Source organism: Myodes glareolus, chromosome 1, assembly GCF_982192425.1.
Source record: "Myodes glareolus chromosome 1, mMyoGla1.1, whole genome shotgun sequence".
In the NCBI taxonomy this organism is placed as follows: domain Eukaryota; kingdom Metazoa; phylum Chordata; class Mammalia; order Rodentia; family Cricetidae; genus Myodes; species Myodes glareolus.
Window position 1 is genome coordinate 47,870,975 of NC_142026.1, and position 16,526 is coordinate 47,887,500.

Below are 16,526 nucleotides of genomic sequence, written 5' to 3' on the forward strand. Positions count from 1 at the left end.
TGTACTAGGCAAGTGTTCTGCCAGCTCTATCTCTACCCTCTTTATGTGTTTTATTTGGAGCCCAGGGTAGGTGCCCAGGCTAGTCTTGAAGTTGTGATTTCCGGGCCTCAGCCTCTCAAGTAGGCTGGATAACAGTTTTGCATCACCAGGCCTAGCAACAATTATCTTCTGCCAGCTCTGAGATCTTTCCCTGAACCTCTGGGACATGGAAGTGGTCAGAGTGGATAAATACAAAGCCTTCAAAATCACAGGAGGGTCTTCAGAATGACACTTTAGTTGATCACTAGATGTCGTTGTAGCATCAGGAATGAAATAGGACCAGTCCCTTCTTCCTGAGAAGTGATTTTCCTCTGTGCCTGTTAAAAGTCAGGATTACCTACCATTTCTGAGGATTGCAGCTGGTTCTTGTGGGAAGGAGCTGTGGACATTCAGGATCAGAATTATTTCTCTGTCCACACAAATGGTTGGATTTTGATTTATTACTTCAACAGCTAGGTGGCTTCAACTTAACAGATGTTAAAAGGAGAAGAGGCATGGTTGCAGATGATATTCATGAATTGGTGTTGGAAGAGCAGGAGGCCAGCCATCCCAGAGGAGAGGATGCACAGGTAGATTTTAGTGAGTCCAACACAGGACTGCTCTGATGAATTGAGGGCTTGACTTGTCACTCTGGCTTCATCTTATGTTTATTATTTATTTATTTTTGATGGTATTCTTTTCTCTTTTCCCATGAAAGGCTTCTCTGGTGACTTTGTTATGGCCATGGAGGGGTACTCATTGGAGTGTCTCTGCATTGAAAAGTATATATGTGTCCACCACTGTGTATTATATATGTCCACCATTGTGTATTATATATGTCCACGAGCTCATGAATTTAAGGTGCTGGTGTCATTTTCCTGTGACAAGTAAAACTCAAGCAGTCACTTAGGGAAATTGTTCCCAATTGAGATTATCTATTTTCACACTTAGTGTGTATATGATGACATTTATTGGTGTCATCTCATTGGGATTTCAATTTTTCCTCTTCATCAACATGAGAGACAATTTTTTTTTGTGAGGGGGGCTTAAGACAAGCGTGATGGCAGGATCCCATAATGCTGAGGTGTGTGCGGGGTGCAGACGACCTGAGTGTAGCAATGACTGAGTAGCTGGCACATGCTCAGGTAGCTTCTTCCTAAGTGGTGTGATTCCAGGGAGCACCATTGCATGTCAGATTCCCTGTTTCTATCAGTATAGTAACAAATAAGCTCTTGTTCCACGTAACTGCAGGGCTCAAGTTCCCAAAAGCAGAGAGGAGAGTCCTTCCATCAGCAGAGGTGGCCAGCTTTCTTCAGGGTCATATTCTGGAATGCACATGCCTCTTGAGGGGGTACGAAAAGAGCCCTGCTGTGTCCTAAGGTACATCTGTAGCCTGCATCACTGATAAAGTCAGGATGTGAGCCGTGTCCCAAGGTACATCTGTAGCCTGGATCACTGATAGAGTCAGGATGTGGAGGGAGCAAGTGAATAGGTAAAGATCAAAATTGGGGGTGGGGAGGGTTGAGGATCAGACTAGCTACACACACGGATTCCAGTTTCCCTCCTAAGGACAATAAAATTCCTCCTGACTAGGACAGAGCCTCTGGGAGCTTGGCTTATCTCTGGTGCATGTAACTGGTACAAGTAGCTTGTTTTCTTATCCACTGCACCCCACCCACCAAGGATCCCCATAAAGGGTTGCAGGAAGGCAGGATAGGAGGGGACACAGTGTGCGGAGCTCACCCCTGTTTGTCACCTCCCTGGACTGACCACTTTGCTTTGTCTGGCTGAGGCCTGCTGAGCTCTGTCTGTTCTAAGCTGAGTTCTGTCTGTCCCACACACTGTACTTTTCAAAGTGTCCCCCACTTCCTGGAGATGCACTCTCTTTTGGAGCCACAGAGCACACATGTTTCCCACTGTTCTTTCAAGGCGATCTCTGCTAATGCTGAATCCCCAGCAGAGAGCCAGCCCCAACAGATATGAGAATTGTCCATAAATGCACCCTGATGGGCAGAGAGGCTCTTCTTTCTCTTTAATTAGGAAATTGATCAGTAACATGGATCAAAAAACTCTGCCTGTTGACCATATTCCTGGATGGATGGTGATCAATGATGCTAATTTTCAGTACATGATTTCTGCACTAGGCACTGATTGGAAGGAGTAAAGTTGTGTGACAGATCACGGTGTGAGATCTAGGAAAGACACACTCAAAGGACATCCGGGAGATTTTCTTTTACCCATCTAGCTAACATAGAATGAAATGGGAAAACATTCCTTATAGCTGGTCCTGAAGACAGATGTTTAAAAGTTGTTCCCTGTGTCACATGAATGACCATTTGTGCTCTTGGGTTCCAGTGACAAGAAAACGACAGTGCAGAGCTGGCAGGAGCCTCTGCCCCTTCTGATCCAAATGGGGGCCACTACTGGGAGGCAATAGAATCTTTAGGATGTGGGGACATGGGAGAAGTTAGGTCATAAAGAGGAGTGTAAGATCCTGGCTCATTTCTGATTTTTTTATTTTAATTTTTAAATTTATTTTACATGCTAACCACACTTTCCCCACCCTCCTCTCCTGCCATTCCTCCCCCACCACCTTTCTGCCCTCCATCCACTCTTCAGAAAGTGTAAGGGGAGTCAACAAAGTGTAGACTATCAAGTTGAGACAGGACCAAGCTCCCCTCTCCCCTGCGTCAAGTCTGAGCAAGGCATCCCACCATAGGGAGTGGGTTCCATGCACCAGGAACAGATCTCGGTTCCACTGGTAGGGGTCCCACAACTAGACCAAGCTTCACAACTGTCACCTACATACAGAGAGCCTAGATCAGTCCCATGTGTGCTCTCTAGCTGTTGGTCTTGAGTTCATGAACTCCCAAGGCTTGGCTCTGCTGTCTCTGTGGATTTCCCCATCATGATATTGACCCCTCCCCCATCATCTAATCCCTCCTCCATCTCTTCGACTGGACTCCCAGAGCTCGGCCTAGTATTTGACTGAGCATCTCTGCATCTGCTTCTACCAGTTACTGGATGAAGGGTCTGTGATGACAATTAAGGCAGTCACCAATCTGATTACAGGGGAAGGTAGTTCAGGTACCCTCTCCACTATTGCTAGAAATCTCAGCTGAAGTTATCCTTGTGGATTCCTGGAAGTTTTCCTGGCACAGGTTTCTCTCTAACCCCCAAATGACCCCTCTATCAAGATGTCTCTTTCATTGCTCTTTCTCTCTGTCAGTCCCCCATATGGACAATCTGGATCGTTCATATTCCCATCCCCTGCCCTCTGTCTCCCTCAGCCCCAGTTTATCCAGGAAATCTCATCTATTTCCCCTTCCCAGGGCAATCCATGTATTCCTCTTAGGGTCCTCCTTGTTACCCAGCTTCTCTGGGACTGTGGATTGCATCCTGGCTATTCTTTGATTTACATCCAATATCCACTTATGAATTAGTACGCACTGTTTTTGTCTTTCTGCGTCTGGGTTACCTCACTTAGGATGATTCTTTTCTAGTTTCATCCTTTTGTCAGCAAATTTCATAATGTCTTTTTTTTCTTTTTTCCTGAGTAATACTCAATTGTGTAAATGTGCCACATTTTCTTTAACTATTCTTCAGTTGAGGGCATCTTGGTTGTTCGTAGGTTCTGGCTATTAAAAATAGTGCTTCTATGGACATCATTGAGCAAGTGTCCCTGTGGTATGATTGAGCACCTAAGAGTGGTATTGCTGGTTCTTGAGGTAGAGACTCCCAATTTTCTGAGAAACACCTATACTGATTTCCAAAGTGCCTGTACAAGTTTGCACTCCCACCAGCAGTGGAGGAGTGTTCCCCTTACTCCAACACATCTGTAACAAAGCAGTCATCAGTGCTTTTGATCTTAGCCATTCTGACAGGTGTAAGATAGCATCTCAGAGTCATTTTGATTTGCATTTCCCTGATTACAAGTGATGTTAAACAATTCCTTAAATGCCTTTTGGCCAATTGAGAGTCTTCTGTTTAGAATTCTCTGTTTAGATCTGTTCACTTTTTAAAAAATGGAATTATTTGGTATTTTGATGTATAGTTTTTTGAGTTCTTTATTTATTTGGATATCAGTCCCCTGACCTTAGCACAGCCTGTAACATGAGGGGGCCTGCTTCTTTGAATTTTTGTCCTGTGCAGTTCCCCCAGCTGTTTAGTCCCAGAGAAAAATCACACAAGTTATAATGCTATTGGCCCTTTAGGTCAGGCTTCTTACTGGCTAACTCTCACATCTTGATTAACCCATTTTTCTGATCTATGTTAGCCATGTGGCTCAGTACCTTTTTTAGTGGGGCAACTCACATCCTGCTGCTTCAGTGATCTGGGCAGGAGTGGGAGGAATCAACTTCCTCCTCCGCAGAATTCTCCTGCTCTCCTGGCATCATTTCCACTTCCTGTCTGGTTTTCCCGCCTACACCTCCTCCCTGGCCAATCAGCGTTTATTTAAAACATGATTGACAGAATACAGACAATTCTCCCGCACCAACAGCCGACACAACATTGTAGGCACCATTCTGACCCTAGAACCCAGCAAGTAGGTCCCGACACTTGCTAAAATGGGAACAAAGACCTTATCCTTAAAGACATAGTTAATAGTTCCAGGAACCAGGAAAGTCTCTAAATGTACTAGCCTTGCCTTTGGCTTCTATAATTTTGCTTCTTGCTAACTAAATTATGTCAACTCAGGAGGTAGTTTTTGTGCTTAGAAGATCAGAGGCAGTGAGTCTTGGGGCTGCATCATTTGTGCAAGTTTCCCATGCAACTGCTGGCCAGAAATAAAGACTTTCTATTCAACTTTAAGAGTGTCCATGTGTGCTCTTTGTTAGAATTACCACATAACAGAATCACAGTGGAGACTCTTCAAAAAATTAAAAATGAATCAGTTATACCACTCACGGATTTATACACAAAGCATTTCAGTTCTTTATATTAGAGGCATATTTGCACATCATTATTGATTGCAGCATACTTAAACTAGTCAGACTTTCTTAGAGGAACAGAACTGATAGAATCTATCCATCTATGTATATATAGAAAGATGATTTATTAAAGTGGCTTATAGGCCATCATCTACCTATTCCAAAAATGGCTGTCTACCATCAGAAATGTCAAGAATAGAGCAGTTGTTCGCACTATGAGGATAGACATCTCAGCTGGTCTTCGGTATACTCTGGAATTCCAAAGAAGTAGGCTCTAATCCCAGTGAAGGAATGGACATGCTAGCAAGAGTAAGGGCCAGCCAGCAAAGAGCAAAGGGCTTCCTTCTTCCTTATCCTTTATATAGGCTGCCACCTGAGGTTGTGGTCAAAGTTAAAGACAGAACTTCCCATTTCAAAAGAGCTGGATTAAGTTGGGTCTTTCTACTTCAAATGATTTAATTTTTTAATTAAGAAAGATCCCTTACAGGTGTACCCAATCAATTGGGTTTTATTCCACATATGTTCAGGTTGATGCCAACAGTAGCCATTGCAACAGTACACAGTAGCTACATTAGGAAAAATGCCTGGGTGTCAGCAACAGAGAAAGGTATAAAGAAAATGTGATGTATCAGCATAATGGAAAATTACTGATTCATAAAAGACTGGAAATTATGTTTTTTTTGTAGGAAAAAAATTCAGTGGAGATAGTCATATAAATTAGCCAGGTTCTGTAAACATATGTGGTTCCCAGATTATATTTGCATAAATGAAATCCTGTATGCATATGTTTCATGAAGTTAAAGACAAAGCTCTGTAGCAGAAAATGATGACTAAGCACTGTGGGGAGAGATGAGAAACGGGCAGACTGTGGTAACAAGGAGTGCGCTCAGTACTCAGTATGTGCTTCAAGACATACCATGTCCAGTGAATGAAGTCACAAGGAGAACGGTTTTAATACCACTATAGCTTTTTATTAATTGATCTGAGATTAAATACATATTTTGTGAGCTTTATTTCATATAGAATATGATACTGCAATTAGAAAACATAAATGTTAAATTATCAGAGAGAAATATTCAACCAGTCATTACTCACAAATAAAATAACAGACTTAAGATTTTTAGAGAGTTTTACTAAGTACTCAAATATGTGAGAATAGAAATATTTTATATATCCATCTATATCTACATGTCATCTATACGCCTCTACTTGTACCAATGTATCAATATATTCACATAAGTCTTCAAAACCTATGTAAGCTTGTGTTTTGGTACTTATATCTCTTCTTAGTCACATTGAACAGCACTTTATTCTGAAAACCTGGCTAGCTCTTACATTGCATAGCCATAATATTTTGAAATTTCCATATCCTTCTCCCTCTGAAGGAAAAACTGCAGTTTTCCCAGAGAGGTGTACTTGGCAGCATTCTCTCGTTCCTGCTGAGCCCGCCTCTTCATGGCTTCCCTCTCTGGCCTCTGCTCTTCAGTGATTGACTGTGAGATTACTGGCCCTGGAATGTCCACTTTCCTCCATGGAATGGGTTGGCAACTGAAGTCTAGCAGCAGGTATTGGGTTTTAGCTTTGGGAGATGACAGGGCCTTGTTCCTGGCAGCAGAAAGAGGCTCCCTGTGGAGTGAAGTGTGAGATGATGCTCTGTAGGGTGCAGGCCTAGAGGCAGCCGGCTGAGGCTCAGTGAAAGACTGGATGGGCTTGGTCATGTTAGGTCGTGTGGCACTGCTGGCGTTTGGCAGAGCTGGCTTGTCAGAGGCCATCAAAGATGTGCTGGCAGGAGCTGGTTGGGATGACTTGAGTGTGGGAGGCTGAGCTGAACGGGAATGAGGTCTCACTGGGTAAGCACTGGGCCTGCGTGAAGCCAGGCAGAGAAGCTTTCTAGAAACAGGTTTGGTTTGAGGCTTGTCCAGGACTGGGAAAGGCAGAGGTACTAACTTGACCTTCCCAGGTGGGGGCAACTCATACTGAGATGGAGATGGATACTCCTTGTGAGCAATGCTTCCTGGTCTCTGAATCTTGCCCAGGCTTTTGTCAAGGGTTTGGCCCTCACGTGGCATATCCAGCAGTGATGTGGTATCTGGGCCAGTCCTGGGATCTTTGTTGCTGCTGAAGTTTAGCAGAGCCCGGGAGGAGGAGATGCCAGTTTCCTTCCCCCTCTTCTTCCCCAGGGGGTGAAAGACCTGCACTGACTCCAGCATGTGCCTGCCGAGGTGAGTGCGAGGCTTCTTAAAGCTGTCATGGCTGAGCTCTGGTGGATTCCTCTTCCTCTTGGTCTTGGGGATGGTGGGCTTTTCTTCTGCCTTGACTCTGTGATTTGATGGCTTTAACTCCTCTGTTTTCTTGGAGTTGTTTTCTCTAGTCTTCTTGGCCTTGTCTTGCCCATGTGCCCTAGCTCTGCTGCGCTTGCTGGGTGTGACTTTCTGAGCTTTGCCCTCCATGTGGTTGGCCATGTTGTCGAAAGCCCCTTCACTGAACCCAGCACTGCCCATAGCCTCTTCTCCCTCCACCAGTTTCTGGAGCTGGATTCTGGCTCGAGGAGCTCCATCGGGCAGCTCAGAGACTTTCTGGTCATTCTTTCTCACTTGGTCTGAGGGTACACTGATGACGCTGGAGCTCTCCTGGGCCTGATCTCTCCTGATGACTGTGGAGTCTTTGGATTGAGTTTCTCTGGGATCTTGGAATTGGTTTAGTTCTGTGAGGGAGTTGAAGAGTTGGGGAAGGTGAATATCTGCCACAAGTGCAGTCATGTCTGCAAAGTCCATGTTGGAGTCCACCACACTCTGAAGCACCCCAGGCTCTTCCTGCCCTAGGCTGATGTTTCCCAAGGTGGCATTGTCAACAAGGTCCTGCTGTAGGCTTTCAGCATCAGTGTATTTCAGGGTCTGCTGCATGTCGGGGTGCGCTAAAGGTAGGAGTGCTGGGTCTTGGTTTTCTTTTGTGCCGTCATAGGTATCCAGAGGCGTTGATAGATCGGCTCTCTTGAAATCCAAGTTGTTATTTTCTGTTTGTTCCGGGCTTGGAGCTGGAGGCAAGGGCAGGAATTCTGAAGGACTGTGGATGGGGGCAGTTAATGACCTGTCCTCACTGACAGGTGGTGTCCTCATCGGGGTATCATGGGTGCAGGCATTGCCAAGGTCAGAACTCTGCAGCAAACAGAATGTCTGACCTGAAGGTGTCAATTCTAGGGGCGTCTCCATTTCCACTACTGAAAAAGAGTCAAGTAAAAAGTTAGTGCCTGATAAGTGAGATGCTCCCCTCTTGTTCCCCTCCTTTCAGAGCTCCTCAGCACTCAGCCCCTTCAGCAGTGGGAAGGCATTCCTATGAGCTCTGCTTGAATAGCAAGGGGCAGCACCTCTACTGGGAGACTCGTGGTGACTGCTCCATTCTTGTTGGTGATGATTCAATGTCATGTTTTCACAGATGATTGTGTGTTTCTTTGTGTTTGTGTGGTGTGTGCATGTGTCTTCACCATGGGGAGGTTACAGAATTCCCTTGGTGTGTGCTCCTCTCTTGTTTTACCCTTTGTCTTTGGAAGTATACCCCTCATTTCCTTGCACATTTGTTATTAGGCAGGTTGTCTGGTCCATCATTTTTAAGAACTTATCCATCTCTTCCAACTTCTTTCAGTTTTTGGCATTATTTAAATACCTCCAGAATCTTGGCTTTTTATGTGGCTTTAGGTATCCAAACCAAGTTCCTCAATCTTGCAAGGCAAGCAGTTCAACAACCCAGGATTTCCTCCAGTCCCAAATTTCACAGTCTTGTTATTAGTGACATAAAAATTGGTTAAGAAAGTAAAATCAGCCAGGGATTTTAAAATCAGCACACACCTTTCATCTCAGCACTTGGGAGGCAGAGGCAGTCAGATCTCTGCGTTCGAGGCCAGCTTTGCCCACCTTAGCAATTGTACACGGGTTATACTGGATTCTGGGTGCACGTATATTTGTAAGAGAATTGCAGGGCCAGTACTTGGAATTTGGGAGTAATAGTTCCTCCAGGACTGGTTTGGAGTTGCATTGCTCCAGAGTCAGATCTCAACACAGGAAAAATCAAGTGTTATGAAAACAGAAAGGCCTCTGGGTCCTCTAGAGCCCTGAGCAATAGATTAGGAAGGAGGTGATTGCTGTGTGTTGATGGATGGGACTAATTAGCTTGCACGGTGACATGTGTGTCTGTGGGGGTGCTCCTTGGACATGACTTAATGAGGGATGGATGCCACTCATTGCCCTGCATTCTCTCTCATTATAGAGACTGAAGACTGGGATGATGAACCTGAGGCAAACCTAACCTATCAGAACTCACATTCTCCCTTTGTATGGACTGTCCACTACTGAAAGGTATATTTGTGCCTTCTTTGTTTGAGGGTTGATCTCACTCCTTCCCCTCCAGGCTCTGTACTCACCTTGAAGGCTGGTGTCTGTCATGGCTTGAGCAGATGTGGGATAGTAGAAGGCAGAGGCGGAAAGGGGTGATTGGATGTTCATTGGCTGAAACTCCTTTAGCATCATCACCATCTCTGGTTGCAGGGAGGAGGCCTGAGTTCCAGAGTAGGACACAAGGCCATAGGCCTGCAGGCACTGCTCGAGTTCTCCAGCCATCAGAGGGCCCAGGCTGTTGAGGCTGTAGTAATAGAGCTGGCTGCCATCCTGGTAGGAAGGTGCCAGGTTGTATCCTTGATTTGGCACCTCTGATGGTGTGGCCTGGACAAGGCTGGCAGAGAGTGTCGGATAAAGAGGGACTAAGGCATTGGGATCTAGAATATTATCACACTGGGCTGTCATCGCCAGGGAGGAGAGTGTGGTATTCTGGTCAATGATAGTTACAGTGAAGTCCTGGAATGCAGTTTCCCTCCTATCAGTGCTCCCGGTGAGATCGCACTGGAGAACGCCTGCATAGGGGAGTGCCAGGGTGGAGATCTGGCTTTGGTCCGTCAGCGCAGTCAACGTGGTAGTGCCAGCTCGTTGGTAAAGACAGGCATTGTCCATGAGCTGCTGGCAACAAGTGCTGGAGTCTGATGGCAGGAGCCATGCTGAGCTCGCGGCTGGTGTGGAGACCCCGTAGAAGTTGCATATACTTTCTGCTGAGGGTGTGGCATCCCTCAGCACAGGCACAGAAGGTTGCAGAGCACATTCTGCCCCAAAGAACGGTGCACTTTGGCAATTTTCTGTAGGAAACAGGACAGTGGGAAAATGGTGAGATGGAAGCTTTCTCGCTTCCTGTGAGGAGCTGTGCTATCTCCAGGTTGTACTGTCTGGGAGAGTCTAACACCTGTGTTCCCTCACATATCCCAAACAAATGGGTTCAGAATGATTCCTGTTATTATATAGAATGACACTCATTTAAAAGGCTGTCTGTTCTTCCTGTGTGGAACTGTACTCCCTAGTTGATCTGCTTTAACCCTCACTGTGATCTAGACACCACTGTTCTTTCCCCTGCTTTGTCTTGCTCTAATACCTGCTGTAACACTGCCTTACAACTGTGTCCTAGAACAGAAGGTTTGGAGGTAGAAGAACCTTAGACAGCTTCTCGTAGCCATGTCTTTACCCTATTCTGTGCAGATTTTACTCTGTGTAGACACAGGGTCTCATTCTGGTCTTGAAATCACACAGATAGGCCTGCTTCTCCCTCCAGAGTTCTGGCACCATAGACATTTGCCATGACCACCGGGCTTGTCTCTACTCTGAGCTTTTTAAGTAAATGATGTATCAGGAATTTCATATATAAGTACTATATTTAGGTAATTATATGTTCTTCCTCCAACTACTCCCGTTTCCTTCTACTTCTTGTATAATTCATGACGTCTTATTTTTGTATAACCATTAAGTATATGTGCATATATGACTACAAAACCTGTTGATAACATTTCACGGTACTTGCCTATGTTTCATATGACATCTTGGGAATACTAATGTAGTATGGGGTTTCTCTCTGAACAAGATTGTTTCTTCATTTAATAATTGGTTAACTGATTCTTAAATGATCAGTTCCTCAGTAACTGTTAATTTCTTGTAACTCTTTTAGTGGGCATCCTTGTGAGAATTCCCCCACGTGTGTCAGTTCTTGTCCTGAGAACAACTGACTGTGGAGTACCCAGCCCCTGTTGATAGCATCCAGCACCACCAGTGCACATAAGATGTTGGGAATGCTCTGGAAGATGGGCTGGGTAGATGTTAAGAGCCAGAGACCAGTGTGGGATATTGTTTTCTATATTTGATAGGGAACCTTTCCTAGGCTAATCTCAGCAGTGTGGTTGCCTAAAAATGGCTTGGAATATGACCATATCTTGTGCCTTTAGATTTAAAATCTCTGGTTGTCTGTAACATTCAGTTCCCAACTCCCTTCATGTCCCTCTCCAGTCATCTGTACAGTTTATCTTCTGTTATTTCTGTTTTCTAACCCCTGGTAAGAACCAAAGCCAACAGTGACGCTCAACCGGAGATATCTATATCAACATGAATAGTGTGCCCATTAAACAAAGATTTAAAAGCATAGTGAAAGTAAGTGGAGAAGTGATCGAAAGAAACATTTTAAAGTTTCTTTCCTTACCTGACATGGTCAGAGGGAGATTATCAACAATCCACAGTACAATGGAGCAAGGTAATTGGTCATCCTTGTCTGATCATCTGACCTCAGTGGCAAGTGTGTCCAGTATCAGACAGCACTTACTAGTCACTGGTCACAGGTGACTGTGATGATCCAAATTTGTTTACAGGCATTACCATGGAAACATCAATATTCTACCAGATGCTGGTAGGGTAGGAGGGAGAATGATGTCATAAATAGGCAGCAGCCAATGGGGATGTCTGATTCCTAGCTAAAAGATGGGATTGGATAGAGCAGATGCCAGAAGACCAACAGCAGCCATGAAGGCTGAAATTGGGCTAATGAAAGGAGGAAATTATGGTATAGGAATCCTGCTTCCCATGGCGTTTAGCCTAGGCTATCATGGTAGTGCTTCTTCTAAGGTTCACTGATGAAGCTGTGCATGATGTGCACATGGTATATCACATTCTAACAGAATGTGCCCCATCAGCCTACCCTGTCCATACAGTCTAGTCTTGGCAGGAAGCAGAGGAACACCTAGGCTGAGGGAGCTCATGTGGGAAACCATTTCAGCTGATCTGCTTTATGAGCTGTCTATTAGGGTCTGAGAGAAATCCCATAAAGGACCACCAGTCATGTATGCAGTCAACAAGAACATTTATTAAAAAACTGCCAATGGGGACTGGAGAGATGGCTCGGTGGTTAAGAGCACTGACTAGTTTCCAAAGATCCTGAGTTCAATTCCCAGCAACCACATGGTGGCTCACAACCACAACCACCTATAATGAGATCTAGTGCCCTCTTCTGGCCTACAGGCAGGATACTGTATAAATAAATAAATAAATAAATAAATAAATAAATAAATAAATAAATCTTTAAAAAAACAACTGCCAACATGTTGGGATGACAAATGGCAACCCCCAGAGGAGCTCACACACATCTTTTATACAGGGTTAGGGGATTCTAGAGAGGAGAGGTTATTCTGGGGGCTGATTGGTGGGTATAAACCAAACTTTTATAGGATTGGTAGGTTGCTCTAGGAACTTTGCAACAGCAGGGTAGAGAAAGATATCTTTAGCTAGCAGGAGGCTGTGGAGCATCTGCTGAGCTAGCAGAAGGCATGGGGTCCCTGGTGACTGGTTGCTTCTGAGTTGTGGTTTTTCCAAGAACTGCTTGCTCAACTCCAGCCAGTTCCAGTAAACAGGGGTTGTTAGAAACCTGTCATGCTTGTGGTCTTGCTCTGTGTCCCTCTCATTCCTCCTTGAGTAGAATTTCAAATCCTTGAGATGTTTTTCTTCTAAATTTATAGGCTTGCATTGTTGTTTAGAACCACTAGTTGGACCATAGAGATCTGCTCCTTTATAAATTTGACTAGGGTGTTAATGATGCAAGGTTCATAGGTTAATGCCAACATAAAGTGGATCAAGGGCCCAGTCAATGCTGACAGGAGAGTAATTAACCAGGATGACTAAGTGAATAGAGATTCATATCATAGCTTTTTATTTTCTTTATTAATAATTTTTTTATTGATTTTTATTGAGCTCAACTAGGCCAAGGCAGTTTCTTTATTCATTAACCAATGAAAGCAACACACAAACAGAAAGAACTCCTACACTATTTTCTCTTTTCTGCTTAAACAAAAAGAATGCTTTAACTTTTTTTTAGTAGCCATTGTAAATTTTTTACATGTTTTATTGATATTTATTGAGCTCTACATTTTTCTCTGCTCCCCTCCCTGTTTCTCTCCTAACCCCTTCAATCCTCCCCAAGGTCTCCATGCTCCCAATTTACTTAGGAGATTTTGTCTTTTTCTACATTCTACTTCCCATGTATATTAGATCCATATATGTCTCTCTTAGTATCCTCATTGTTGTCTAAGTTCTCCAGGATTGTGGTTTATAGGCTAGCTTTCTTTGCTTTATGTTTAAAAACCACCTATGAGTGAGTATATGTGGTAATTGTCTTTCTGTGTCTGGGTTACCTCACTCAAAATAATGTTTTCTGGCTCCATCAATTTTCCTGCAAAATTCAAGATGTCATTATTTTTTTTCTGTGTAGTACTCCATTGTGTAAATGGATCACATTTTCCTTATCCATTCTTTGGTCGAGGGCCATTTAGGTTGTTTCCAGGTTCTGGCTATGACAAACAAAGCTGCTATGAACATAGTTGAATACATGTCCTTGTGGCACGATTGAGCATCTTTGGATATATACCCAAAAGTGGTATTACTGGGTCTTGAGGAAGGTTGTTTCCTAATTTTCTGAGACATTGACACACTAACATCCAAAGGGGTTGTACCACTATGCATTCCCACCAGAAATGCAGAAGTGTTCTCTTTTCCCCACAACCTCTCCAGCATAAGTTGTCATCAGTGTTTTTGATCTTGGCTATTCTTACAGGTGAAAGATGGAATCTCAGAGTTGTTTTGATTTGCATTTCTCTGATGACTAAGGATGTTGACCATTTCCTTAAGTGTCTTTCAGCCATTTTAGATTCCTCTGTTGAGAGTTCTCTGTTTAGGTCTGTACTCCATTTTTTCCATTGGATTATATGATCTTTTGGTGTCCAATTTCTTGAGTTCTTTGTATATTTTGGAGATAAGACCTTTGTCTGATGTGGGGTTAGTGAAGATCTTTTCCCATTCTGTAGGCTGTCGTTTTGTCTTGTTTACTGTGTCCTTTGCTTTACAGAAGCTTTTCAGTTACAGGAGGTCTTATTTATTAATTGTTTCTCTCAGTGTCTGTGCTGCTGGGGTTCTATTTAGGAAGTGATTCCCTGTACCAGTGCATTTAAGTGTTCTTCCCACTTTCCCTTCTATAAAGTTTAGTGTGGCTGGCTTTATGTTGAGGTCTTTGATCCATTTGAACTTGAGTTTTGTGTATGGTGATAGATATGGGTCTATTTTTATTCTTCTACATGTTGATATCCAGTTATACCAGCACCACTTGTTAAATATGCCTTCTTTTTTCCATTTAATATTATTTGCTTCTTTATTAAAGATCAAGTGTTTGAAGATGTGTGGATTGATATCCAGATCTTTGTTTCGATTCCATTGGTCCTCCTATCTATTCTTATGCCAATACCAGGCTGTGTTCAGTACTGTATCTCTGTAGTAGAGTTTGAAGTCAGGGATTGTGATGCCTCCAGAAGTTTCTTTTTGTACAGGATTGTCTTGGCTTTCCTAGGTTTTTTGCTTTTCTATATGAAGTTGAGTACCATTCTTTCAAAGTCTGTGAAGAATTTTGCTGGGATTTCAATGGGCATTTTTTTTTCCAGTACGCACTGGATTGTTTTATTTCCCTGGTGAGACATGTTCTCCACAGTGCCTGGGAATGACTGGGCCTTGTTAGACATTGGAGACTGTGAGAGCCCCCCCCCCCCGCCCAAGGAGTTCCTAGTGTTATCAGTTTGCTTTGTCTATCTTTTGTCGACTGACATTCATTAGTTCAATGTTGGTCTTTGCCACACCTACATATACCAGTCATTGCCATTTTTAGGAATTCCTTGTCTAAAGTCCCTTCTTAGATGTCCCATTCTTCCACAATTAAAACACTTGGCATTTTGGTGTCTTCTCATACCATTAGAAATCACTTCTTCTACCCAAGCTTCAATCATATAGTCAAATGTTTCAACATTAATTTTATGCAAGATCCATTCATCTATGGGTGCTGATCTAACCTTTAAAGGCTCAAGGATCTTCTTATATTCTAAGTTGGCATTTTCAAAAGCCAAGAATTCAGTTGGTACATGTCTAGCTTCAGGATCTGTCATTCCTAATTGTAAAGCCTTAGTTAATCTTTGTAAGAAGTCAGTTTGGGATTCTCTCTGGCCCTGTTTAACCCTAATATATGTCTCAGTCCTCCTTTCTGGTTCCTGAATCCTGTCCTAGGCATTTAAAGCTGCTGTACTATGTAGGGACAAGGTGTGTTCATCATAGTGAGCCTGTTCCTGAGGATTAGAGTAATGACCCTCACCAAGAATTTTATCTTGGGAAATCTCAAATCCTTTTGCTTTCCTCTGTTGTTCTAAAATTTTTGCCTCTTCTCTCTAATAACACTTCCAAAGCTGCTGAGGTCCATTTTCTAGATAGGCTGAGATTAACTGAAGTCAAACTTGTGGAGTTGCTTTAGTGCTTAAAGACCTCATTTTCACCATTTCCCTGACAAATGGTGAATGTAGACCATAAGAAACTATTGCTTGTTTTACTTCTTTTAGTTCGCTTGTATGTATTGGTTCCATGCATATTCTTTGACTACGTTAGGGTACTTTGTATCAGATGGTTTCTCTGAAGAAATTATTGGATATGCTGTTGAAACTCTGTTTAAGTCATCCAGGGGTCTGGCATGTACTGATGAGGCTAAATCCTGTCCTTGTACCTCTGTCAATTTCAATAAATTCCTCAATCTTTTCAAATCTTTTACTACTGCCTTTTTAAAAGTCTGAATCTCCTGTCCAGTGTTCTGTTCTAATATCCTCATTGAGGATTCCAACTTGTTCAGTAAGGATAATGTCTCATCCTTGAACATATAACTTTTCAACAGATTCCAACAGTTAGATTCAACAGCACAAATTTTTTTCAAAGAATTTTATCAATTTGATGTTATCCCTCTCTATAGTATTTAACCATTTTTAATGAGATAATATTGAAAACAAGCTAATTTCTAGAATCAAATAATAAGAACGAAAATAGCATAAGTCTTGCACAATATCTTCCATAACAAAAGCAATTATTGATATCCTAGATGTTATCAGTCATGTTTTGTAGTTTTTCAGATCTTATCTGTCATAAAGCAATTACGATGAATTGGAATAGGTATAATAGTCATTATCATCCAGCAGGTATTGCAGTTGCAACCACGTGGTCAAGAGATGTTAGCAGCAGCAGTGTGTGCTGTTTAACAAATTAAGAACATTTATTAAAGCAATCAAACAATTCTGAGAGTTGGGGCTCAGAATAAAGAGACAACCCAAAGTTTTCTGTGAGTGCAAGTTGCGGACTGTGTGCACTGAAAGGATCTCAG

The 16,526-nt window shown here is 43.0% G+C and overlaps 1 protein-coding gene across 1 annotated transcript; it reads right to left on the bottom strand.

Moving 5' to 3' along the window:
* Nucleotides 1-5,881: 5,881 nt before the first annotated feature.
* Nucleotides 5,882-11,640, bottom strand: LOC125409676 (uncharacterized protein C2orf78 homolog). The gene is made up of 3 exons (XM_087905502.1): nt 11,508-11,640; nt 9,364-10,125; nt 5,882-8,166 (listed from the first exon to the last, which is right to left on the bottom strand). The coding sequence occupies exons 1-3, from the start codon at nt 11,512-11,514 to the stop codon at nt 6,281-6,283; spliced, it is 2,655 nt and encodes an 884-aa protein (XP_087761628.1). The 5' UTR covers nt 11,515-11,640; the 3' UTR covers nt 5,882-6,280.
* Nucleotides 11,641-16,526: the final 4,886 nt, after the last annotated feature.

Bases quoted from the DNA above. Each gene is read 5' to 3' on its own strand.
- LOC125409676 (XM_087905502.1), bottom strand. The intron at 8,167-9,363 runs GTGAGTACAGAG...ACTCTTTTTCAG, and splicing joins GACAGACACCAGCCTTCAAG to TAGTGGAAATGGAGACGCCC.